Consider the following 24211-nt stretch of genomic DNA (forward strand, 5'->3'; position numbering starts at 1 on the left):
CCTCGGCCTCCCCGTCTTTCATTTGAGCATCCCTGCGCGCCGCCGGACCCCGCACCGCCAGCCTCGGGTTCCCACGGGCTCTGCCTTCGCTGTTTTGTGAAAGGCGGGGTAGGAGCCGCCCCGGCCGGAGCCGCGCCGGGCACGCAGGCGCGCAGGTCCGGGGGCGGTGCGGAGGCCCGGGGCGGTGCGCAAGCCTGCCATGGAGGTGGGCGCGGAGGGCTTGGAGCGGCGGCTGCCGCGCTTGCGGAGGCGCATCGGCCGTGCCGCCTTCCTGGGTGAGTGGCGGGGGGCGGCCTGCGGCTGGGAACGGCGCCTCGGCCCCCGCGGCTCGGCCGCCCGCGGAGGGGTCGGCAGGCCCTTGCCCGGCGAGGGGCGAGGCCGTAGCCGTAGCGTCGCGGGCATGGAGGGGTATTTTAGGAGTTGATGGCGCTGGTGTGTGCGGGAGCAGCGGACGCTGGGACACCGGGGTTTAAAACAGGCGGCAGAGGCGGGAAAGCCAGCCGTGCCCGCGGGGCTGGCCTCGGCGGGGGCGTTAGTTACGGGGACACCCCACCCCCCACCCCATACTCCAAAGGGTGAGGCAGGCTCCTCCCGGGGCGGGGGGTGGTGTTTGTGTGTTTCCGTCCCTCATCCTGCCTCAGGGATGAGGGAGCAGGAGACTTCACCTCCACAGCAGGCCGTTTCCTTTTCTCTTGAGCTGGCCACCGTTGACACAGGTTACGGTGACCAGAGGTGTTCCAGGGATCCTTGTCCTGTTGTTGGTAGAATGTATGCTTCATATTTCAGACTTTTTTGTGTTCTTTCCACCTCAACAGCCCTTGATATGGAGTTCACTGGCTTACATTCAACTTTCCCACAAAATAACGAGCCCAGGTAAAGCTGTGGGACTTGAAACGTGAGGGGGACTTGCTGCTCTAGCTCTTGTGAGAACAGCCTGTGCCTTACAAACCTTCCCGTTTCCACTCCCCTCCAATTCTGGTTTTGTTTGTAGCCTGTTTGATTCCCCCGTGGAGCGGTACCTGAAGGCCAGGCAGAGCGTTCAGCGCTTCACTGTTACTCAGCTTGGTAAGTGCTGTTCTGACACACAAAATAACCTCCCGAGGTGCCAGCGGTAACTGGCCTTTTGCCAGCTGGCGGGCCCTGCGGGTACTCTGGGCTTAATTCACTCCTTACAAAGCTATTTGTTTTCTGTGGTAGGACTTTTTTTTTCCCTTCTGACGTTTAATACTATCAACCTTTTAATATTTTAGATAACATAAAGTCAGGTGAACCATATATTTTTAGCTGGCCTAAAGTTGTTCATATTTAAAGATTGCAGGTACAAATACAGGGCTTTTAAAACAGAGGATGCAAGCAAGAAGTAGGTGACGGCAGCTTGTATTCAAGGCTGTGTCACTTGATATAGAGTATGAGTAAGGGGACTATGAGAGGAAAATGAAGACTAGTATTTCTGATATTCCTAAAATAATAAAAAAGTCAACACAAGAAAGGGCCTGTGGTGGTGGTGGAGGGCTATTGACAATTAAGAACCAGTTAGACGTCAAGAAACCAGCTCCAAAACTGTTTAAAATATTGTTCAAAGCCTTAGGCTATGTAAGATCTTAATGTGCTTTTTAGGGATTAATAGTAAAAAAAAAAAAAAAAGAACCTAAGTAGTTAAAAACACATTTCAGTCCTCTGTGGTGCCTAGCTCCTTCCAAATGCTTTTGTAGTGTAGGTGGACCCACAGACCTGTGTGTGCATAGTTGGAGATTTCCATCACCAGCTCACCTCTTCTCACCCATTGCTCAATCTATTTGCCATGTAATCAGACTTGACTACTTTTCCGACTTACCACTAAAAGCTTGTCCCTGTTCAGCTCTCAGGGAGCTGGGGAATGGTCTGGCAGATGCTGTTAAGATTTGCACTGTGGCATTAGTGAATGGAAAACATGCACTCCATCAGGGGATCCCCGCATCCCTTACCTAATTTTCACAGTATCTGTAGACATCCAGCTAAACATTGCCATTTCAGTGGAGGTTTCTTTCTCTTGCAGGGCTGGCAATATTCTCAAATGAAAATTCAAACAAGTAAGTAAAAAATCAGTTTTCTGTTATAATGAAGAGAGTGCACTTGAGATTTTATGCAGAATTATCTTGGGAGGAGTTATTTCTTGTAATTGTCTTCTAGAGAGATTTTTCTTTTCATTGTAGGTATGTGGTACATTCGTACAACTTTTTTCTCTTTCCCTTAACATGGGGAGTTACAGATGTCGAATTCACCCTCTCTGCATCCAGCATTCAGTTCCTGTCTCATTATGGCTTTGACTATAATAAGGTATGTAATCTCTCTGCCAGAAAAATAGAACAGAGGAAGTCTGCAATTACAGGAGAAATTAGGATTAATATCCCTAAATGCTACATTTCTGGGGTAAATAGCATCTTGCTAAAGTATGAATGTATCGTGTAGTTCATTAACAACAGGGAGAGTGAGTGCTGTTTTTTCTGACCTGCTGTAGAGGCAATAGCCACATCTTTGTCAGCCTAAGAAAGATTTCCCCACCTCAAAAAAAAAAGAAAACCTATCTCTGGTGAGCTGAGGAGTTACTAAACAGACCCCAGTGGGAGTCTTTACTAGCCATGAAGGTGTGGAAGTCTCAGTTTACCTGCATCTTACTGATTGCCACATTTCACACAAAATTCAGACTATGTCATCACATAAGAGCACTGTTTAGCAGTTTTGGATGGGCATCGCAATGTCTTGACACTTGAAGAAAGGTAAAAACAGAGCAAAAAATTGATTACAGTTGACAAAGATCCTTTTCTTTCCTCCATACATAAACACATCTTCCTTTATGTAAGAATGCATCTTGGATTACCTACAGTTTGTATTTTTGAAGAGGATATTCTGAGAATGAGGAAAAACAGCATCTTCCAAGTATATGCTGGTTTTGGACCTGGCTAACCTGCTGTTCTCTAATTTGCTGCAAGAAAGTCCAGGGAAGAGTAACCAACCTGGCATTTTCTTTTCCCCCCTCAGTTCCTCAAAGATGGAATCCCGTACATGAATGAGGTACAGGAGAAGATCCTTAGCCAGCATCTATCAGCGGGTAGCTGGAAAGTCAGCAGGTGAGCACTATTCATGGAGATGGCTCCTCAGTACTGGCTGTATTGACAGCCCACCTTCACTTTGATCACCTTTTGTAGAAATATTAAAGCCTATTGGTCTGAATCCTTGCCACCAGCGGTTCCAGCACGCTGTGGTCTCTCTGAAGGAAGACTGAGATCACAGGATACAATCTGGAGAGCTGGGTCAATGTTGGGAAGTGATGCTTTTGCACTCCCACAGCAAGGCACAAGGCTCCATCTCTAAAGAACTTTTTCTCACACTCTGCCTCCTTCCCCCTGATCCTGCTTTAGTGCTCTGGACAGGGATGTGATGAAGAAGGCTATTGATCAAGTGACCTGTTGGATAGCTGCAGCAGAGGAAGAGGAGACTATGACTCTGCAGGATCTGAGTGGTATGAAACAGGGTGCCTCCGAGTGCTCCTCCTCTGGGGCTGCTGCTGTCCGTTGCTGCCTGTTCTGCTAAACTGCTCTGTTGAGAGTGAAAGCATCTGTGTCCATCGTTGCCTTGACAATGCTTTGCCCCTGTCTATGCCTCAGTTCCTGTCAGGCATTCATCTCTGGGCTCTGCTCTTCTGCTCTGTTGAGGTGGTCGGTCTTTCTGTAGTGGAAGTGGATGTCTAGGTGCTTGGAGCATGCTTTCTGGTAACCCACTTCCATTTTGTGCTTCTTCAGAGCAGCAACTGGGGAATTTATAGTTGCTCTGAATCAGGCCAACTTTTGACTTGTTTTAAATCCTGGGTGATCTGTTTTTTGTTTTCTTCCCCTTGGAGAAGGGAAAGGCGGGTCTCCTTTCAGAGTTTGTTCCTTCTTATGTGGAGCAACAAGGAGCCCCATAGAAATACATGTAACATGGCAGTGGGGATAAAAAGGCCACTTACCACCTGTGTTAGCTTTTGGGAGCACTATAGTAGAGCTGAAGAATTGCTGTGCTGTTTTGGAGGAGTTGAGGGACAGGGAGTTGTAGCAGAGAATAGTTTGTAGGTTTGCTCACAGAAACCAAATCTTAATCCTCCAGGTGTTGGGGAATAAAATACTTTCTGTCCTTCCTAACCTTTTCTGTATCTAAGGTTTTGTCTGTTGATGTTTTTTGCAGAGCATGAAGTACAGAGGGTGGGGAGTGTGCTGTGTTTTATATCTGCTATGTCAGCTGTATTTAATGGGGTCTGGCAATGGTGATCACCTGTGACAAGACAGACATTTATTTAAGTAAGCAATAAGGCTGATTAAGGTGTCTTTTTGCATGCTATTCAGAAGAGGACTTGATTAGTTCCTTGTAAGCTGTGGGGGGAAAATACATTGGTACCTCTTACCTGTGCTTGGTTTCTGGATATGCTGCTCTTTCCAAAACCAGGACAGTCTTTTACAGACCAGTAGCCGCCTTCCCTCTTCTTTTCAGTTAGGCTTTTCCTTTCCTCTGTGTTGTCACAAAAGCTTATTTGTCTGAAATTCTCACTGTGACCTTTTTTGTTTGTTTGTTTTGCTTTTTTGTTTGTTTTTTTTTTTGCTGTTATCTTGTATGGTAATGTACCAAGATCATACATTCAGGAGTATTTTCTGTATACTGGGGGAGAAACATCTGGTGAGTCCTTCTGTCTAGAAAAATGTGATTTCCTAAATAGGCTTGTCTGCACCTCTGAGGTTTTTACTACTCCTGGTTTTTTTTTTTCAGTCTCAGGCTATCAGATGTTTGAAGTTCAGCTGGTTCTGAGACAGGCTCTCCAAAATGTTTGGACGCAGTCTCTTGGAGACAAGAAGGTGAGATGGAAATGTGGACCTTTTGAAAAGAGGGTTTCTATCAAGACAGGTAGGACTGGCATTCTTGCAGGGACTCTGAACTGTTGCTTGTACTTTTAGTGGTAGAGTCCAGGAGGAGGAGAAGACCATGACAAAGGAATGTTCTGGGAAGTGTTGATTGTGGAATCCCTAGAAAAGGGATCCAGAAAACTGAGTTAACTTTGGTTTCTGTTTGTCCTGTAGCCACAAAATACCGTGAGCTGGAAGTGCTTGTCCTTCAGGCACTTCTGGAGGGACCCTCTCTGTGTCTCCAGACTTTGTTAGATCTCACCTTCAATACCTCCACAAGAATGTACAGGTTTTAGCCTTTTTTTGTGGTTTTCCTTTGCTGAATTTTGCCATGTAGTTGCTTTGAAGACTTTTACTCATCTGTTACATGGCTTGCTGTTTTGCTATTTGCTATTGCTATTTTACATTTGGTGCAATATTTTCTGAATTAAACCTGTGGCTGTGGACTTCTCAAAACATGGTATGAGTATGATACCAGTCAGTTGCGTAGAAGTAGGTTAGAGAAGTCTTTTTTTTGCATTATTACTATTTTGGTCTGATAACCAGTGTCAACAGAGTGACAGATTTACCCAGCCTTCTCACATGAAGCATAGCCTTTGGGGACTCAGTTTGTGTGATTGCAGTTTGTTTCTGGTTTTTGGTACGGTGAACTTACCGTATTGGTGTCAACTTAAATTGAATTATGTTCATTTGTGCTCCAAAAGAAACTGTGGTAGGAACCATCCTCTTAACAAGAGCAGCATTAATAAGACACCCTTAGAGCAGGTCTCTCTTGTTACTGGAGCACTGATCTCCATATGGAAGAGAAGTGAGGCAGTCCTGAGGTCCCAGGGGATGTGCTATTTCTCCATCCTTCATAGCCTAGAAGCTGAACATGTCCTCAGCATTGCTGAACCCCAGTAAGCAATGTACATACAACTAGCATGGGAAGCTGAGACCCAATGACTGTTCTTTTCAGGTAATGGTGAAAAAAGTGAGTCCGCAGCATCGTCGGCTTCTGGAGAACTCTCCTGACGACTGCTGCCAGAAGGAGCTCATTCTCCTGTCTGCCCGGGGCTTCACCAACCTCTTCCAGACACTTGTTAAAGCCAAGAAGGTAAAATGCCTCATCCTTGCTCTCATTTTTCATCTCTTCTTGATTTGCTACACTGGATGTAGAGGCATGATAAAAGATAAAGTAGTAATTTGTATTAAATGACTCCACTCACTCAGTGTGATCATCCTGTTTAGTTGTCAGTAAAACTGAGATGAATTCTTAGATTGCAGTCATGGTTAGAAAAAACGAGTGTTAAACATGACATCTTCTTACTGACCAGGTCACAGTCCCAAAGCATGCTCAGAATTATGGATCCAAAAAACCAGATTTCCCCGTGTTACTTTTCTATTACTCCTGCAAACCAAGTGCAGCCAGGGGAGAGGGAGCCAGAGCCCATTCTGCAATGTGTTTCTTATGTCACTTGAGAAAATGCAGGAGTCGACAATGTTGAAAATCCTTGTGTTGCACAGCATGAGTAACCATCTAAGAAAACTGGGCAGATTATTGCCTTTTGGGCAAGTTATGCTTTTTAGCATGAGACAGACCAGTGTATTGGACCATGTGGACCATTGGTCTGATTATGTGTGGAGATTCTCATGTTGTGTATGCAGATTATTGAATTTCAGATCAGAAGGCTATGGGTGGTGTGCAGGCAAAGGCTGTCCCTCCCCTTGTAAGTGAACCTATAAATCTGATCTCTGGAAGATTTTACCAGTGTTCAGCTGAACTGAGAATCCACCTAGCTCCTTAGGTCCCCTGAAAATAGAATGATGCTGAAAAAATACCCTCCTCAGAGCATCCACAAGTCTGATTTCCTGAACGCAGTAGTCCTCCTGTGAGTCTTGCAGCCTGAATGGCTTTTGGGTGAGCGTGTGTGGATGCTGTCCACTGGAGGAAAGGATTACAGCTGTTGAACATGCCTAAAGTTTGTTATCTCTGAGCTCCCTTCAAAAATATGCTCCAGTGGACTGTAATGTTTCTGTTCTTCCCATAGCCCCTGGTGGGACACAACATGCTTATGGACCTTATGCATCTTCACGACAAGTTCTACAAGCCCCTCCCAGGTAATGCTGTACATAGCTGCTGCCCCCAGGCTGCTACCTTTGCAGCGAGGGTGGGAAAGTAAGCACAGTGGTCATATGCCACCTCAGCCACCCACAGTGCTTAGCAAGCAGCAGTGCTAGTTGCCTCCTCTGAGCTCTAACTGCTGGAGCAGTGCATCATTTGTCTGACGTCACCTCTCCTTTGTATTTATTTGAAGTACCACTGGCTTTTCCTCAGTTTTATGATGTCGTTCTCCACATGTGTTTTGCTTTCAGAAAGCTATGAGGAGTTTAAAAGGAACATTCACAACCTGTTTCCTGTCCTCATAGACACCAAGACTGTAACAAAATCCATCTGGAAGGTGAGATGCAAAGGTCTTTTTGTTTGGATTTAAAGCTTGTCTTTCACCCAAAAGAGACGATATCTTTCCTCAGTGCCCAGTGGTTACAGAACTGTGACCAATTCTCAGTGTTGCCCTGAAACATTCTGATTTTAGATCTCATTTAATGAATCAGCAGTACCAGTAAATGAGCTCTGTCTTGGTTGGTTTTCTAACATGTTCTTCTTTTACAGAAATGTCAGTTTCCCCGGGTATCTAATCTTTTGGAGGTGTATGCAGTTTTGTGCAGGTAAGTGGTGGGCTATAAAGCCTTCAGCAGTCCCTTTGTTTTCTTGGGAAAGGTATTTCAAAGTCAGTCATTTCATACGTTCATACTTTTCCTCCTCCCAAATGTTTTTCAGCTGATTTCTTGTCTTCCTAAATTTAAGAGCAAAAGATTTGCTCATCTTTCTTCTAAAGTAATTGTGGAGTAAATTACTTGTTCTAAATCACATCTCACCATTACTTCATTGGTCACAAGTTTGGCTTGCAGACAGCCTTACATACGACTTCAGAGTTGTATGTTGCTTCTGTCGTGTTGTGAAATGAGTGAATTTCAGTTCTCCGTGAAAATACCCCCTAATTTCAAATGCCAGCTCCCAAGAAAGAGCTGCACTGAGCCTAAAGCAGTAACGAAATACAGTGTTCAGATTGAGCACATGAGTAGGTATCATATCTCATGAGCTTAGCCATGATGTGGTAGAAGAGTTCTCTTTTTTTTTTACACTTCTTTTGGGGATAAATTGTTTTTGTGTCAATTTTGCTAAGAAAAGTGAAATTTCTCCTCTTTCCCCTCACCCCCTACTCCCAAGAAGGAGATACAAAATTAGTGCTTATAAAAACAGTACTGGGATTCTGTTTTTGTTTTTTCTTTTTAGCAATTTCAGACAGCAGATTCCCAGAGTTTTTATGCTGCTTTGTTCTTTCTTTTATTTCAGTTATACCATGGGTATCTGTTTATTAATCGATCCTTCAGAGTCCCACTTTCAAATTAACCACCTAGTAAATCCCTTTTTGGAGTTTTCCATTGATTTTTTTTAGTTCTTTTCACAATTTGTGTATACAATTAGAGCACATTTGTTGCCTAAAAGGTTTGATTGGGGGAAGAGACTGAGGAAGTATTTAGGAGTTAGTTTTCAGGAAGAAAACTGGTAGATACTATTCAGCTAAGTATCTTAACCTTTTCACAGAATACTACCAAAGTTCCTTTTAAAGTCTTCAGTAGCATTTTCTGAAACGAAGCCACAGGGCACTAGAGAACAGTAACTTGTCTCTCACATACTGCAGAAAGACAAAAATCTTACACATCCACTTGTTTTCAGCGGCAACCTAAATCCCAAAGATCCCACGTGCCCGGTGATAGCTCTTGCAAGTGACTGCTCAAGATATGGTACGTTCTTAAGCAAGTCTTCAGTCAGGTAGCTAAAAGGGGTTTGTTTTACTCTGTGGATGTCTACATGCAAAGCATGAGCGAGTGCCAGGGGGTCTGCTGAATTTGCATAGAGCTGCCGATACATATTTTTGTCCAGACCCAAAGCCTGGGCTCCCAAAATGTCACGTGTTCTGCATGTCCTTGGTAGCTGCCGAGGGTAATGCAGGGCAGGTTTGCATCAGCTAGCACAAATGGCATTTACACTAAGGTGGACTGAACTGATTCTGACTTGGTGCTGTGAAGAGTTGGTAGCCCTCGGAAGGGATGAGGGGAGGCGGGAAGCATTGGTCCTAGAATGGAAAATAGTGGGAGCTAATGGCAGGGAGGTCCCAGAAACTGGCAGGTGCTCAGTGGCTCGTGTGCAGGAGGTTGTGTTCAGTACATGGTGTGATACTGGCTGTGAGGCAGACATTTTCTGGCTTCTGGCAGCATGGTGTCCTGCAGCACAGGGCCTCCTGTGTTTTGAAATGGTTCCCATACCATCGATAATGTATACAACACAATTTGGTTTAGATCTTCATGAAAGTTAAAATTTTTTAATATACATCTCGCTAAGCTTTTCAGGCATTCATGTAGCTGCTGCCTTTTTGTTGGTATTGTTTTCAAATGCATGGTAGAAGCATAGACCTTCTATGGGGTGTAAAGGTTTCAGGGTGAGGAAGGAAACAGACCTGAAGGTGGGGGGGGGACCCCAAAACAGAACAGTGAATCTTATGAATGTTAGCATTCTGCAGTGGAGCAGTTTCCACAGCGTGTTAAAAGTGCTTACTCCTTTTTGATTTTGTTGGACACTTACAGCTGAGAAGAAATCTCCTCACGAGGCAGGCTATGATGCATTTCTCTGTGGCTCAGGTAAAGTGCTTCTTAAACAGAATTTGTGTTGGGACTTGGCAATTCGTTTCCTGCTCTGTAGCTCTATCTAATGTTAAGAAATATCCAGTCTGTTGCTCTTAGTAACTTAGTTGCACTTTAGTGAGTTTTTGCTTTCCATTTGTTTAGTTATGTTTCTTTAGCTTTGTTCTAATGCCACTTCATTATTCCTCCTTCTAGTTCTTCTGAAGTCAGCTCATATGCTACTGTGCAGATCCACAGAGTGAGTGATGTTTAAATGTTTACTGAAAATTGCATTACGTGGATGGATCCTATGGGAAACAGTCATCAGTTTGCTCTGGCTGACTTTTTGTTTTGCAGGCTGGCCTTCCTTTTGGATAAGAGAAAGTGTTGCTGGAAATGTCACTGTTCTAATTAGATTTTTATTTTATAAATCTGAAAGTAGTAGCTTTATGTCAAAGCTGACATTTAATAAATGAAATCAGGGGCCATGCGATGGCTCAGAGGTTGGGAAATGGCACTGTGACTCCTTTATCCTTGAACAAGCTCTCGCAAGTTCTGTTCCCTGGGGTAAGGGTCAAATCATTTTCCATTAGTTTCCATTTTTGAAATCAGTGTGATTCAGTGCCTTCAGTTAAGTTCCTAAGAGGTTCAAACTGTTCAAATCCCTTCCCTTTGCTAGCAGCTTTTTGACTTCTGTAGAAGATACCAAGATCTGAAATACCTGGTTTGTCACTAAAGAGCTTTTTCAGGAGCTCTGCACTCCAGAGACACTGTGCAGCGGTGCAGCGCTGGAGAAACAACACTTTGTTCCATTTTGTTTTCTGATGTAGTGATGCAGTGGAGGCTGATCCTTCTTTCTCTCAGTATCTCACCGTGTTAGCCGAGTATCTGAACAAAGTGAATTTCATCCGAGGTGGTGTTTCAAGCATTGTGCGTATGAATTGCAGGTCTGTGACCAGTTTGTGGGGTGCGTAGGTCAGTAGCCTAGCTGATGGCTTCATTAGAGGAGAAAAATCCACCAGTGCCTGGGCCCACCTTGGCAGAAGTTGGCATCATACAAATGACACAATTGACCTTTCAACATGTCAGATGAGTTAAATTTCTGCTTTGTGAAATGTATTAGTATTGTTTCCTGTAAGATGGCATTAGTCAGTTGACGTTGCCCTAATTCTCTATGCTCTGTAAGAGAGCTTGCTGCTTCTCTGGTGGTTTCTCCATGGTAATTGTGACAGTTTGGTTTTATGACTCATGTTTAGAAGAATCTTGGGACAAAAGAAAAATAATTTTACACCAATAGCTGTGTCATACAACCTGTGTCTTATTTATGTGTCATGTTTTGCATATTTTCTGATTATATAGTAGTGCTTCTATAGTATTTCCGAACTCAGATATGTCTCAGTATTGTACATTTTTCCAGAATTTTGCTGGGGAAGATGTTCCCTGCCAACATCCTCCTGTCTTGGTTGTCCAAGTCCGAGGCTGGCCAGGGCTGAACGAAAGGCAGATTTATCAAGAGTTTAAAGCTCTGTGTCGCTTTGATGTCAGACGGCTTTCAAAGAACCAGTTCATTCTGCTCTCCAATAAATTTAAGCAGTAAGTGACCGGAAAGTCACTTTCCTGTCCCTTGATCCTCTTTGATCCAAGTCTTCATCCCACCCTCCCTCTGCTGTGAGAACTCTTAGATAAAGAGATTCCTGTCCTGAGCTGTGAGATGCTGTAAGCAGCCTGCAAGCCACGGCTCATGACACCGGCTTTCATTACAGTGTCAGGCTTGTTCTGCGAGATTATAAGGATCACCCTCACCTGCGGGTTTCTGTCTATCACCACTGGAGGCACTCGCCGCGCGTGAACTGCCTGCTGCAGTGAGTTATGGGAAGCATTGGCATGGGGATGGGGGACAGGCATTCCTGTCAGGGTGCCTGGCCCTGTCACAGCAGCAGTCTGCCGCTCTTTTGCAATGTCCTTCTGTGAGTCCTTCAGGAGAACAAGGGGTTCAGAAGGAGGTTCGCTTGCCAGCTGCTGGGTGGCTGCTTGTGAGCTTTCAGCCCTGGGCAGCTGCACTTTAATCTTGGTCCTGATTAACCAGGAAACATTACCCCATGGGTAGCACAAAGCCATGTATATGCTATCATAACAGATAGAGGGTTATCTTAATGAGCTGTAGTGCTAGCTCTAACAAGCTTGAGGAGAGAGAGGCAGAGTCTCCCAGGTGTGGGATGGATGTGGTTTTTTTTTCTACAGTAGAGTCAAAAGCTTGGTAGTAGTTCTGGGCCCCTCAGTTCAAGAAGGACAGGGAACTGCTAGAGAGAGTCCAGCGCAGAGCCACGAAGATGATAAAGGGAGTGGAACATCTCCCTTATGAGGAGAGGCTGAGGGAGCTGGGTCTCTTTAGCTTGGAGAAGAGGAGACTGAGGGGTGACCTCATTAATGTTTATAAATATGTAAAGGGCAAGTGTCATGAGGATGGAGCCAGGCTCTTCTCAGTGACATCCCTTGACAGCACAAGGGGCAATGGGTGCAAGCTGGAACACAGGAGGTTCCACATAAATATGAGGAAAAACTTCTTTACGGTGAGGGTGACCGAACACTGGAACAGGCTGCCCAGAGAGGTTGTGGAGTCTCCTTCTCTGGAGACATTCAAAACCCGCCTGGACGCGTTCCTGTGTGATATGGTCTAGGCAATCCTGCTCCGGCAGGAGGATTGGACTACATGATCTTTCGAGGTCCCTTCCAATCCCTAACATTCTGTGATTCTGTAGTAGCAGAGAATTCCACGCTCAGAGTGCACCCCTTTCGTGAGGTGGTGACACCAGTGCTCATGAAGGGTGAATTTCTGGCCTGACACTGTTTGGAATAGAATCTCAGTGCTTAATAAGAACAAAATTAAGCCTTAAATGTAAGTAGCCTAGCAACATTATATTATTCTTGCCCTTTAGAGTCTCTGGTATTGTGGCACTGTGGTCTCTCTTGGCCTTCGTACTCGGAGGAGCTCCTTGCTGTTCATTCTAAAGGACTGCCGTACAGATGAGATGTGAGGAACGCAGATCTTATTTTTTGTGTTTGTCTATGTTTTGTTTCATTTCACTCAATAAAATATGCGCAAAAAAAAAGGTATGAATAGTGGTTTTAATTGCTTTCTTGGAAATGTGCTTTTAAAGAGGTTGTGTTGGTTTCCAGTTTGTGGTATTTTGTTATCTGTTCAAAGCATTCCCATTCTGAAGAGGGAGAGGTGGTTCTTTCGATGCCTAATGTACTTTGATCCTCTGTTGGTTCTTCACAGCTATTCATAACCCCAGTTTGTTCCCAGTGCTTGCGCTGCTGCATAAAACACATTTCTGGAAGTTATGAAGTGAAAGAGGCTATTTTTAGCTTCAGTTGTAAAGCAGGGGAAATTTCACTGTTTACCAAATGAAAATGGGCAGAGTTCATGAAGAAACCACTCTTGGGGCTTGTGAAGGATTCTGGGGAATAGTAAATAATTAGCAGTGCTGTCAGTGTTGTGTAGTGGTAGTTTCAGTGGCAGTGGAGCTGACGACAGACACAGGTACATGGAATTTATCACCTTCCAATTTGTGGAATATACACAGGTCAGGTGAGTTGGCACGCACTTCTGTTTGCTTCTCGTGCACAGCATGTGAGCGGTCCATTATCCAAAAATATCATGAGGCATTGATCAGTTTCTCTGATACAGTTGGAGTATTTGTCAGTCCACGGACTGCGGTCTTCAGAAATTTTTCTTATGAATTTCCTTCTCTTTTTAAAAACAGCCTGCTGATCCATGGGTTCCCAAGAATGGCCCCTAGATTTCATTAGTGAGGCCTAACTGGATGGGGCCCGTGGTCATCTGATACGTAGAATCTGCCTTTAATTGACTGTAAAATGGGAGTTGCTGCAGAGGACCTTACAGCAGCAGCACCGCATTGGGGTGTGCCTGACGGTCACGTGCTGTCTGCTGCTAACAGTTTGCTGCGCTGCTGCCCTTTAGGAGAAAAGGGCAGTGTGTCTTCAGCTGTGGTTCTCGAGTTCTGCACAGCCTGTGGTTTACAGCTCTTGCTTCATAAGCCAGCTCGTAGTGAAGCAAGTAACTGACTTCTTGATGACTTTTTTTTTTTGGTAACCCCTTCAGTGATGGGAGTCTCTGTCTCAGTGTTCCTTCAAATACCAGTGTAAGTATCTCCCTGTTTATTCTGTAATGTTTTTTGGTTTTTAGCACCACAAGAGGCCCCCAATGTGTCCAGGAGAGCACAGGCTATGTGTGTGGTGTAGATTTGGGAGATTTTTCACTGGGTGTTGCATGCAGTTGCATGCATTTTCCCATAAAAACACTCTTCTTGGCTTATGATCTGGGAAACATATACCCTTGTTCTCTGGGGCCCGGATTCAGTTAGTTACTTAATTGTGGGGAGATGCAGTCTCACTTGCATCTAATCTTTACAGTCTGGGGATCATGAAGATGCTGTTACCTCTGCGAAGCACAGCAGCTTTTAAGGGAGTATGCATGGTGAAGGATCAAAGAAATTGTTTGTTCTGCCTTTGAATTTTACTCCCTCCCATTTTCTTATCTGAGTGGCACACAGACAATTAATTAATTAATTAGTTCCCTGCAGTCCTGTTCTCTGTCATGGCTCACCCTCTAGAGAAACACACTTCCCCATGGAAGAAACCAGAGATCCTTTCACCCCTTTTTGAGAAATAGCTCATGGGTCTGACCATGCCTTCCCCCTTTCCAAGGAACAGACGTACCTCCTGTAGCAACACAGTGTAGTGAATCAAGAGACTTGGCTTTCCTGCATTAGAGCTGGGAGAACTTAAAAATAACAATTGCTGTAGATCTAATAGATATTCCTACTATAAATCAGTTAAGTTTACATGCAGAGTAAATACATGAAGAAGAAATGAGAGCGGTTTGAGTATATTCTGATCTTCCTAGGGGAGAATTTACAGAAACGAGTTGCCTGTCTGTAATAACCTAGGGTCACTCCCTGCTCAGAGCCTTTTAAAGACATCAATCAGATGTACTAGCAGTCAATTCCCATGAAACGGGTTAGCCAGGAGCTAGTCTAACAAATCAGAGCAGCAACTTTTAGCTGTGGGAACAGATTTACAAGTTTTTCTGAGCGGCTGTAGATCAAGACAAAATCTCCCTGAATGTGCCAACCCGGCCATTCCCACCTCAGCTGTTGCTTTTGCTCCAGACTAGGGAATTGTTATTAAATGAAGTTGGAAGTATCAAAAGTAGTTCAGGTTATGCTTGTTCCTGCGTGTCTTCTGCAAGGAGGGGGGGGTACTCTTGATTCTTGTGAAGCCAATTCAAGGTGGTGCAACCTGTCTCATAACTCTGGCTCTGAAGAGATGCATGTCAAAGTTGCTGAGTGGCTCTGAGGGCTGGCACCTCAGAAAATCAAACCTGCCTCCCTAAGACACTGATAAAACCTCTGCAAAGTCCCTGGCAGCAGTTATAGCACACCTGGTTCTCAGCACTATGAGAAATTTGTGCTTTAGCTGTAACACTTGAAAGGGTAATTCCAACACTCAATGAAACAAGATATTAAAATTTAAATTGTGAAGGTGTGCATTAAAAATATAACCCTGCAAATGGAGCACTGCAGATCAGAATATATCTGTTTCCAAGAATAAGTCGATTTTTGATACACTGACTTTTTTTTTTTTACATGTTCAAGATGAAATATGTGGTTTTTGATATAATGTCTGCACTCCAGTGGGAAGCCTCTCAGGGCACCTCCTGTTGCTGAATACCCAGAGTGGAAGTGTTGCAATGGAGGAGCTCAGCATTGTCTCAGATTAAAAGAAATACCATCACACCAGACTCTTGTTGAGAAAATTTATTTTTATCGTGAATTTTGAAAAACAAAAAGCAAACAACTCTGTTCAATTATGCAAAAATGGCTACGGATCCATACATGGAAAAGGCAAAACTATCCCTAAATATTCCTTAAAACATCATTGTTACTGCTTCTGGCTTCAGTGGTGATATACCAGATACACACTGGCATGGGAGAAGAGCAGTCTTAAAAGTCAAGGTATTCTTTTTATAGAGAAGAAGATTTTATATACTCCTATGCTTTCTAATTGTGTGAATCAATGATTCTTCTTAATATTATGCATTCATTCAAAATACATCATAGCTTAAAACCTTGGTGCACCTTGGATGGCCGAGGTTGCAAATGTGTCTTGCTGGACGAATCAAGTGAAACAGCCCCGTGCCAAGTGCCAGCGTAGCTCACCCCCTTGATGCGGGGTAGCCTAACAAGCCAGAATGGCTTTGGCTGTATCGCAGCACCGCAGCTGGGTCAGAACTTTGTGTGCTGATGAAGCAACTGAGGAAATTTCCATATGCCCTAGACATGGGAAAGCCCTGCTGTACAACTGCTCCGTTAACACATTTTTGTGGTGTTCTCCATACACAGCAACAGATCTGACTTTCCTTCTCTGGTTTTATCGCCCTTTTTCCCATGGCTTTTCCCGACAGCCCCTCTCCACCGGTTGTAGTCTCCACCACTGGAGAGCCACTCCAAGAAGACTAATTGAGGGGGCAGTGCATGAAATGCTGTGGCCGTATTTCTTCTAACAACCCTTACACTTAAGGAAAGGGGGTGATTACACCCAGTCTGACACAAGGGACCCTCAGAAGGGGAGTGTTGTTTTGGCCCAGTCCCCTCCATAAGGCAGGTGGGTTAAGGAGGTACAGACCAGCGATGCTGGGGAGAGCACAAATCTCCGTATCTCTTGGTTTGCCAGAGGAGCCCAAAAGCAACGGATTAAAGGTGTACTGGATGTGTGGTGTGTCTTGTGGTGGGGACAGCTGACAACTGAGATGCTGGCTCGCAGAGCTGCTGCCAGGGCTAGCCCATGCGTTCCCAGGAGTGCTGGGGGAGAGCTACCCACGCGAGCATATGTAAGCACTGCGTATTTTGTTACAAAGGCAGTGGTGGAGCAGCAGGAGGGAGGCAAGCCACCTCCAAGCCCTATCTCTGTCCCCAGAGACACGTGGAGCTCTTGGAGCAGAAGATAGCCAAGGGTGGCTGTGGGGTACAGGCTGGGACTGGCAGAAAGGGGGGGTTCAGCAAGGACACAGACTGGAAGGAGAACATAGGCAGGCAGAGGTGATGGAAAGGAAGATTTTTCTTCCGGAGGTCCCTGAGGAGCTGTGAGTTTGTTTTGCAAGGCAGGAGGCCATGAAAACTGGAGAAGAGTCGTACTGCCAGGATGTGTGGGGGACAAGGGAGAGTTTATGCCCAGTGTCTCACCCAGCTCATCTATGCTTTCTCTTCCTGCAGAAGCTACCTTGTTCAAGTTTGTGGTTTTAACCAGTTTTAACAAAACGAGTACTTCAAGTATCGTGTGACCACCTTCAGGTTCACCTTCAGGGAAAGAGCATGGGGCAGTCCCAGCTCTGAGGGGGACCTGGGCCAGGGTTGCTCGCTTTTAAGCACAGGCACTGCACGCAGCAGCACTCCTGCCTGACGTTCAGCACCCTGCCCTGCAGCTTGGGCAGGGGAATGAGACCCAGATTCTCGGTGTGAGGGTATTCGAATGTGCCTTTCCCGTTGGCATCCTAACAAACAGGTGAATAGTTGAAGCCTCTTGCAACTTCTCACCAGCCAGGTGAGCATACAGCGGTGAACGGATGTTTCACCAAAGCAAGATGGAGATGGGGCTCCTGCACCCCCTCCTCCCCACGTAGGACAGCCAAGGCCCCCCTGCAGACACAGGAGTGATTGACACTGGTTCTCCTGTTTCTGGAGCAAGTGTGCTAACCCGTAGACCTATACAAGACCTTCTGCAGCCAAGATTTAAAAGAAAATGGCAACAGCAAGTCTGTTGGCAAAGAACCTAATGCCAGTGCTGTAAGTTAGGCTTGCTTTTAAAATACCTATGAGATGGAAATCTGCAGGAGGTAATGGAAATGACACAGGAGAAACACATGGTGTCCCGACAGAACCATATCCAGTTAAAAAGAAAAAGAAAAGCACTATTTAAAACATGAAAATGAGTTATTCAGTACCACCCAGGCACACACAAACTGAAGAACTCTTAAAATAGTTATAAGTCTGGACCTGGTCCAACCGACTGACATCCCTGGAGTTCACCTGGGTTTCTAAGCAGTGGCAGAGTAATCGGCAATCCCCATTCTGTATTTTGAAGTAATACAAACTGTTTTATTTGCCCCATAAAACTTGGCACTACTGATCGGACAGAGCTGTGGCATGTTCTGAGCTTGCTCTAAAAGATGCTGCTTGAAATCTCTGCTTTGCCTCCAGCTTTTGGTTACCAAAGGTCATGCTGTCTACAATTTCTCATTGTTTAACAAGCTGCTTGCTTACAAGTGCAGCCAGCGTAACCAAAACAGGCAATCGTTCACTCACCCACTGGAGCTCATCTGTCCTGTGCATGAAACTTGTACAACGGATTTTGCTGTTGCAACGGATTTGCAAACCCACAAGCTCCCACAACTGCCTGTAGTGCTCAAAACTTGCCCCCTCCCCTGGGATGTGGGACTGAAGCAGCTTGATGTAATTGTTCCATAGGGCCGCTGGGTCATGGGAACTGATGCGTCATGGGAGCTGCGTCAGGCTCCTGGGCCTCCCCTGCGGTCCTGCAGCAGCTGGGCAGCCTCCAGGGGTTGGGCTGGGGCTGGCTGCTCAGCCAGAGGCATCCCTGTGGAGGGGGATGCTCTTGCTCCACAGCTTGCATTGATGAATATTCTACACGTACCGTAACTTAGCACAAGAGCACGGTGATGGGGGACAGAAAGGCAACCGGAGCTCTTCCTAATCCCATAGGCACCTGTCGCTATCTTTAGACTCCCAAATGTTTATACAGTCTGGCCAGCACCTCTGATTCCAGAGCTGCTGCCTACTGAGCTTAGCCTCCTTTACCTGTGTGCTTCAAGTGGTGTTACTGCTGGAGGAGGCACCTGGAAGAACAAATCCTGCCTGTTGGTGGCTGCTGGCCAATGGTGGGGTCACTGTGCTGAGGGACACTGCACCAAGCAGCAGGCAGGGCTCCTACTGCACAAGGCACTGCTCCGTCCCCTTGCTGCAGGCCGTTCCCAAGGAGGATGTACTTGCCTGTCAGCTATTTTTATTAGTATTTGTGCTACAGCAGTGGTCATGAATTCATGGCACACGCACATTCACCCTCTAATCAGGCAAATGGAGCCACATCAGCATGAAATCCACCCAGTCCATTCTACCAGTGATGGGCAAGAGGCCTGGAGCAGCTGACATGAGGAGCTGGCAACCTGCAGCAAGGGTCAGGGTTTCTTTCCTGCTGCTCTCCTCTTCCAGCTCTGAAGTATAAACATAAATGCAACTTTCTTTGTAGTGTGGATTTCCTTCCCCCTGCTTTTTCTAGAGCAGGGATGGTGCTCTGTTCTGTGTTCACAGGTCTCTTATCCGCAGCCAGGGATCCTGGGCCAGCTGAATACAGCCGTGGTTGCCCCACTCTGCACCCAGCTCTCCACGGTGTCAGAGTCAGCCTGGACCTGTGCCATGCCCCAGTGCTGGGCAGCCAGCCTGTCCTCAGCCCTCCACGCTGGAGCTGGTTTCCCTGCCCCTTTTAGTCTGCTCAGCCGGTTTGTTCAGGCTGGGAGCTGGGAGGAAATTTCCCTCGAATCACTCTGGCAGGGACCCTGCATGATTTTAATTTTCTTTCTTAGCTAGGGAAGGGTGCCTACCTGGCAGGGTTATCTAAACATTTTTTACTTCCTTCACTTCTTACCCCCGCAATACCTGAGCAGCAGCTTCCCGTCCTGTAGCTGCTTGTATCTCATTTTTTGAGATGTGAAATGTTCTGTCCCATTGAAGTTTTGAAGATTTAGGGGGTTTTTTCAAAGAAATCCCAAGTTCATCCACAAATGGAGTTTTCACCACAAAAACTGGGGCAATTTTTGAAAAACAATATGGAGAGTTCACTTTAACTTTTCAAAAACTTATTTTCTTTGGCAATGGGAAAATGTTTTGTTTTTGTCACACCACAGGACTGACAACACCCCCCGCCGCTTTTTTCACCTCCTCTTCAAATCCACTTGTGCTGAAGACTACAAAGTCTTCCTCAGTAATCTTGTGTAGTCACTCACTGTCTTTATAGTCTTCACAAGTCTGAAAAACTCATCCACCTGCAGAGTCCATCCCCTCTAGACGGTCTTGTAACTAAACTCCAGGGTTTCCAGCCCATCCTGGCTCTGTTTCTGCTCTCACCTTGCCCTCCCTGTGCCATCCTTTAAGGCTCACTGAAGTGCTCTCTGAATGGCTTCTCCGAGTCCCATCTCCCTCAGTCCCCCGACACAGGCGACTGCAAGGTTTGCACTGCTGTTGGTGATGTTGAACGAAGCAGAAACATAAACGAGCCGGAACAGCAGCAGTGTAGGAAGTCTGCGTTTCACAGTGCTTGCAAGTCTGACAGGCACAGCAAAGATGAGGAATGCCATGATGGTGACAACGATGGTGAGGTCAAGCCTCAATCGGGGCCCTGTTGCAGAGGACTCTTTTGGACAGTGGTGAACTAAATCAAACCGGAGAGAACCACAAGCGGGGTAAAAATGAGGTAATTTATGACAGAAGTGAAGATAATTACTGCATTGCTGGTCCCAGAGCCCTTGGCTAGCAGAGCTTGCGAATCCTCCATTTGGCGAAATCCCCCATCCCACTGAGTGGGCAGGACAGGCTCGGGAGAAGAGCACACGCGCGGGATGAGAGGGGCTCAGGCCGACTGCACCGGTGCCATGTGGGGACAGAACCCTCAGGCACCATGCTGCGCTGGCCACTGTCAAAAGGAAGGGACCAGCATTGTACCCAATGGGGAAAACAACGCCCAGCACCACGTCGAGATAGCTGAGAAGCTCCCCTGGAACTGCAGTGACTGCAGGTCCATTAGTGTTGGTATGGAGGTCACATCGGCGACAGCCAGATTTAAGGCACACACAGTAAATTTGCTCCTCTTCATCCTGGAGCACAGAAACCAGAGGATGACACCATTCCCTCTGAAGCCCAAGTGGCCGTGGGAAGCACTCACCTGACAAAGACTGCCTTCAGAAATAACATGCTGTCTTCTAAGCCCTTGGATTTGGTCTCATTAGGCTTTGCTGGGTCTGTAATGAGGGACAACACAGTGTTCAACTCTGTCGTGGTGTCACAAGGACTGTTTTCTCTGTCAGCAAGCGGGGGATGTTCTGCCATCAGTTCGCATTACTGAAGCTGATGGAAAAATATAATCTTCTTATCAAATAGTTTAAAAGTTCATAGGTATTATAATTCAGAGAGATTGCAAACAACTTAATTTCTCATGAGTCCAATGTATTAGGAACAGAATAGTCTCTGAATGTTACTTTAATTAAACAAATTACTTCACCAAAGGAGAAAGGGGTTTATCAAACACCTCAGAGTTAAAGCCGATATGCATTTTGTACTGCATATTCTGTAACAGCTGTTTTACTGAGTGATTCTCAGTTCCCCGTTACAGCAGGGTTACAAAGATCTCAGCTCAGGCAGGGAAAGGGGCAGGTAAAAACAGTTTCTTGCAGAGAGAAAGCTGCTCATTGGAGAGGACTTCTGCAAAGGTTAGAAATAAAATTCTGCAAGTTATGCAAACGTCCAAGCTGACAGTATTGAGCTGATGGCACAGCAGAGATTCTCTTTTAAATAGCACTGCATGCAGAGAAATCACTAGAAAAAAATAAATTCGATGTGGGCCTACTGATCTTACTTTTGTGGATGAGTATTAGGAACCCAGAGCCACAAATCAATGAAGGATGCTGCTTCTCTTGTGATAAAGACCAAGCAAATGTGACCGTGTTAGCAAATTACCTGTATTACAATGTACTTAGTCAGCTGCTAAGTACTTTTCATGGAAACCAATCTGATAAAATCATAACTATCATCAAAGAAAAAATCACCACATATAGAAGTCTTGTTTATGTAACTGAAAAGTTTGTAATTTTTTAGAGCACATATTGATCAAATTATTTGTGTCCTGCTGTGTTAAAATGGCAATTAATACAATGTGTTAATACATAAATATACACAAGTATACATACATAACTCACAGTATCATTTGATCTTGCTCCTTCACAGAAACACAGAATCACAGAATGTTAGGGATTGGAAGGGACCTCGAAAGATCATGTAGTCCAATCCTCCTGCCGGAGCAGGATTGCCTAGACCATATCACACAGGAACGCGTCCAGGCGGGTTTTGAATGTCTCCAGAGAAGGAGACTCCACAACCTCTCTGGGCAGCCTGTTCCAGTGTTCGGTCACCCTCACCGTAAAGAAGTTTTTCCTCATATTTATGTGGAACCTCCTGTGTTCCAGCTTGCACCCATTGCCCCTTGTGCTGTCAAGGGATGTCACTGAGAAGAGCCTGGCTCCATCCTCATGACACTTGCCCTTTACATATTTATAAACATTAATGAGGTCACCCCTCAGTCTCCTCTTCTCTAAGCTAAAGAGACACAGCTCCCTCAGCCTCTCCTCATAAGGGAGATGTTCTACTCCCTTAATCATCTTTGTGGCTCTGCGCTGGACTCTCTCTAGCAGTTCCCTGTCCTTCTTGAACTAGAGGGGCCCAGAACTGGACACAATACTCCAGATGCGGCTTCACCAGGGCAGAGTACAGGGGGAGGAGAACCTCTCTCGACCTGCTGACCACACCCCTTCTAATACACCCCAGGATGCCATTGGCCTTCTTGGCCACAAGGGCACACTACTGGCTCATGGTCATCCTGTTGTCCACTAGGACCCCCAGGTCCCTTTCCCCTACGCTGCTCTCCAACAGGTCTGCCCCCAACTTGTACTCATACCTGGCGTTGTTCTTGCCCAGATGCAGGACTCTACACTTGCCCTTGTTATATTTCATTAAATTTCTCCCCGCCCAACTCTCCAGCCTGTCCAGGTCTCTCTGAATGGCTGCGCAGCCTTCCGTTGTGTCAGCCACTCCTCCCAGTTTTGTGTCATCAGCGAACTTGCTGACAGTGCACTCTATTCCCTCATCCAAGTCATTAATGAATATATTGAATATATATTCCTACATTCATCCTACATGAATATATATTTACTACATTCCCAGTACCGACCCTTGAGGGACTCCGCTAGACACAGGCCTCCAACTGGACTCTGTCCCATTGACCACCACTCTCTGGCTTCTTTCCTTCAGCCAGTTCACAATCCACCTCACTACCCGATCATCCAGACCACACTTGCTCAGTTTAGCTGCGAGGATGCTGTGGGAGACCGTGTCAAACGCTTTACTGAAATCGAGATAGACCACATCCACAGCTTTACCATCATCTATCCACCGGGTAACATCCTCATAAAAGGCTATCAAGTTGGTTAAGCATGACTTCCCGTTGGTGAAGCCATGCTGAGTGCCCCTAATGATCCCCCTATCCTTGATGTGCCTAGAGACAGCACCAAGGACAAGTTGTTCCATCACCTTTCCGGGGATGGAGGTGAGGCTGACCGGTCTATAGTTACCCGGGTCCTCCTTCTTGCCCTTTTTGAAGACTGGAGTGACATTCGCTTTCCTCCAGTCCTCAGGCACCTCTCCTGTTGCCCACGACTTAGCAAAGATGATGGAGAGTGGCCTAGCAATGACTTCCGCCAGCTCCCTCAGCACCCGCGGGTGCATCCCATCAGGGCCCATGGATTTATGGACGTCCAGGTTGCTTAATTGGTCCCTGACCCAGCCCTCATCAACCAAGACAGATTCCTCCTCTATCCTGACTTCTTCTGGGGCCGCAGGGGTCCGGGGCTCCTCAGGACAGCCTCCAGCAGTATAGACAGAGGCAAAGAAGGCATTCAGTAACTCCACCTTCTTTTTATCCTCTGTCTCCAGGACCCCCACCTCATTCATCAGTGGGCCTACATTGCCTCTAGCGTTGGCTTTACCTGCAATGTATTTGAAGAAGCCCTTTCTGTTGTCCTTGACCTCTCTTGCAAGGTTTAATTCCAAGGAGGCCTTAGCTTTCCTAGTTGCCTCCCTACATCCTCTGACAACAGACTTATATTCCTCCCAAGTGGCCAGCCCCTCCTTCCACGATCTGTACACCCTCTTCTTCCACTTGAGTTTGCCCAGCAGTTCCCTGTTTAACCATGCAGGTCTCCTGGTACCCTTCCTTGACTTCCTACCTGTTGGGATGCTCTGATCTTGAGCTCGGAAGAAGCAGTCCTTGAATGCTAACCAACTATCTTGGGCCCCCTTACCTTCTAGTACCCTGTCCCATGGGATTTCCCCTAGCAATTGCTTGAAAAGGCCAAAGTTGGCCCTCCTGAAGTCCAGGGTTGCGATTCTGCTAGCTATTCTGTTCCTGCCACATGAGATCCTGAACTCTACCATCTCATGGTCACTACAACCAAGGCTGCCCTCAACCTTCACCTCTTCAACCAGACCCTCCTTGTTAGTGAGGATAAGATCCAGCAGCGCTCCTCTCCTAGTTGGCTCATCCACCATTTGCATCAGAAAGTTATCATCAATGCACTGGAGGAACCTCCTGGACTGAGGATGGCTGGCTGAGTAGGCCTCCCAGCAAATATCAGGGTAGTTGAAATCCCCCAT

General features: G+C 46.0%; 1 protein-coding gene across 3 annotated transcripts; it reads left to right on the top strand.

Moving 5' to 3' along the window:
• Window positions 1-180: 180 nt before the first annotated feature.
• On the top strand, window positions 181-12729 carry PNLDC1 (PARN like ribonuclease domain containing exonuclease 1). 3 transcript variants are annotated; one of them, XM_068399123.1, is made up of 19 exons: window positions 181-275; window positions 816-873; window positions 992-1065; window positions 2036-2069; window positions 2193-2316; window positions 3019-3107; window positions 3399-3499; window positions 4777-4862; window positions 5869-6006; window positions 6941-7010; window positions 7266-7351; window positions 7564-7619; window positions 8692-8759; window positions 9600-9653; window positions 9852-9894; window positions 10466-10565; window positions 11053-11228; window positions 11399-11497; window positions 12572-12729. In XM_068399123.1, the coding sequence occupies exons 1-19, from the start codon at window positions 200-202 to the stop codon at window positions 12642-12644; spliced, it is 1605 nt and encodes a 534-aa protein (XP_068255224.1). In that variant the 5' UTR covers window positions 181-199; the 3' UTR covers window positions 12645-12729. The 3 variants fall into 3 exon arrangements, with proteins under 3 accessions (XP_068255224.1, XP_068255231.1, XP_068255241.1); XM_068399130.1 differs by lacking the exon at window positions 11399-11497; XM_068399140.1 differs by lacking the exons at window positions 181-275; window positions 816-873 and having other exon boundaries at window positions 995-1065; window positions 2249-2316.
• Window positions 12730-24211: the final 11482 nt, after the last annotated feature.

The sequence above is a fragment of the Nyctibius grandis genome, chromosome 1, assembly GCF_013368605.1.
Source record: "Nyctibius grandis isolate bNycGra1 chromosome 1, bNycGra1.pri, whole genome shotgun sequence".
Classification (NCBI taxonomy): Eukaryota; Metazoa; Chordata; class Aves; order Nyctibiiformes; family Nyctibiidae; genus Nyctibius; species Nyctibius grandis.

Coding starts and splice junctions, on each gene's coding strand:
- PNLDC1 (XM_068399123.1), top strand. CDS start 200: ATGGAGGTGGGCGCGGAGGGCTTGGAGCGGCGGCTGCCGCGCTTGCGG. Junction 7,620..8,691: donor GTGTATGCAGTTTTGTGCAG/GTAAGTGGTGGG, acceptor ACTTGTTTTCAG/CGGCAACCTAAATCCCAAAG. Junction 8,760..9,599: donor AAGTGACTGCTCAAGATATG/GTACGTTCTTAA, acceptor GGACACTTACAG/CTGAGAAGAAATCTCCTCAC.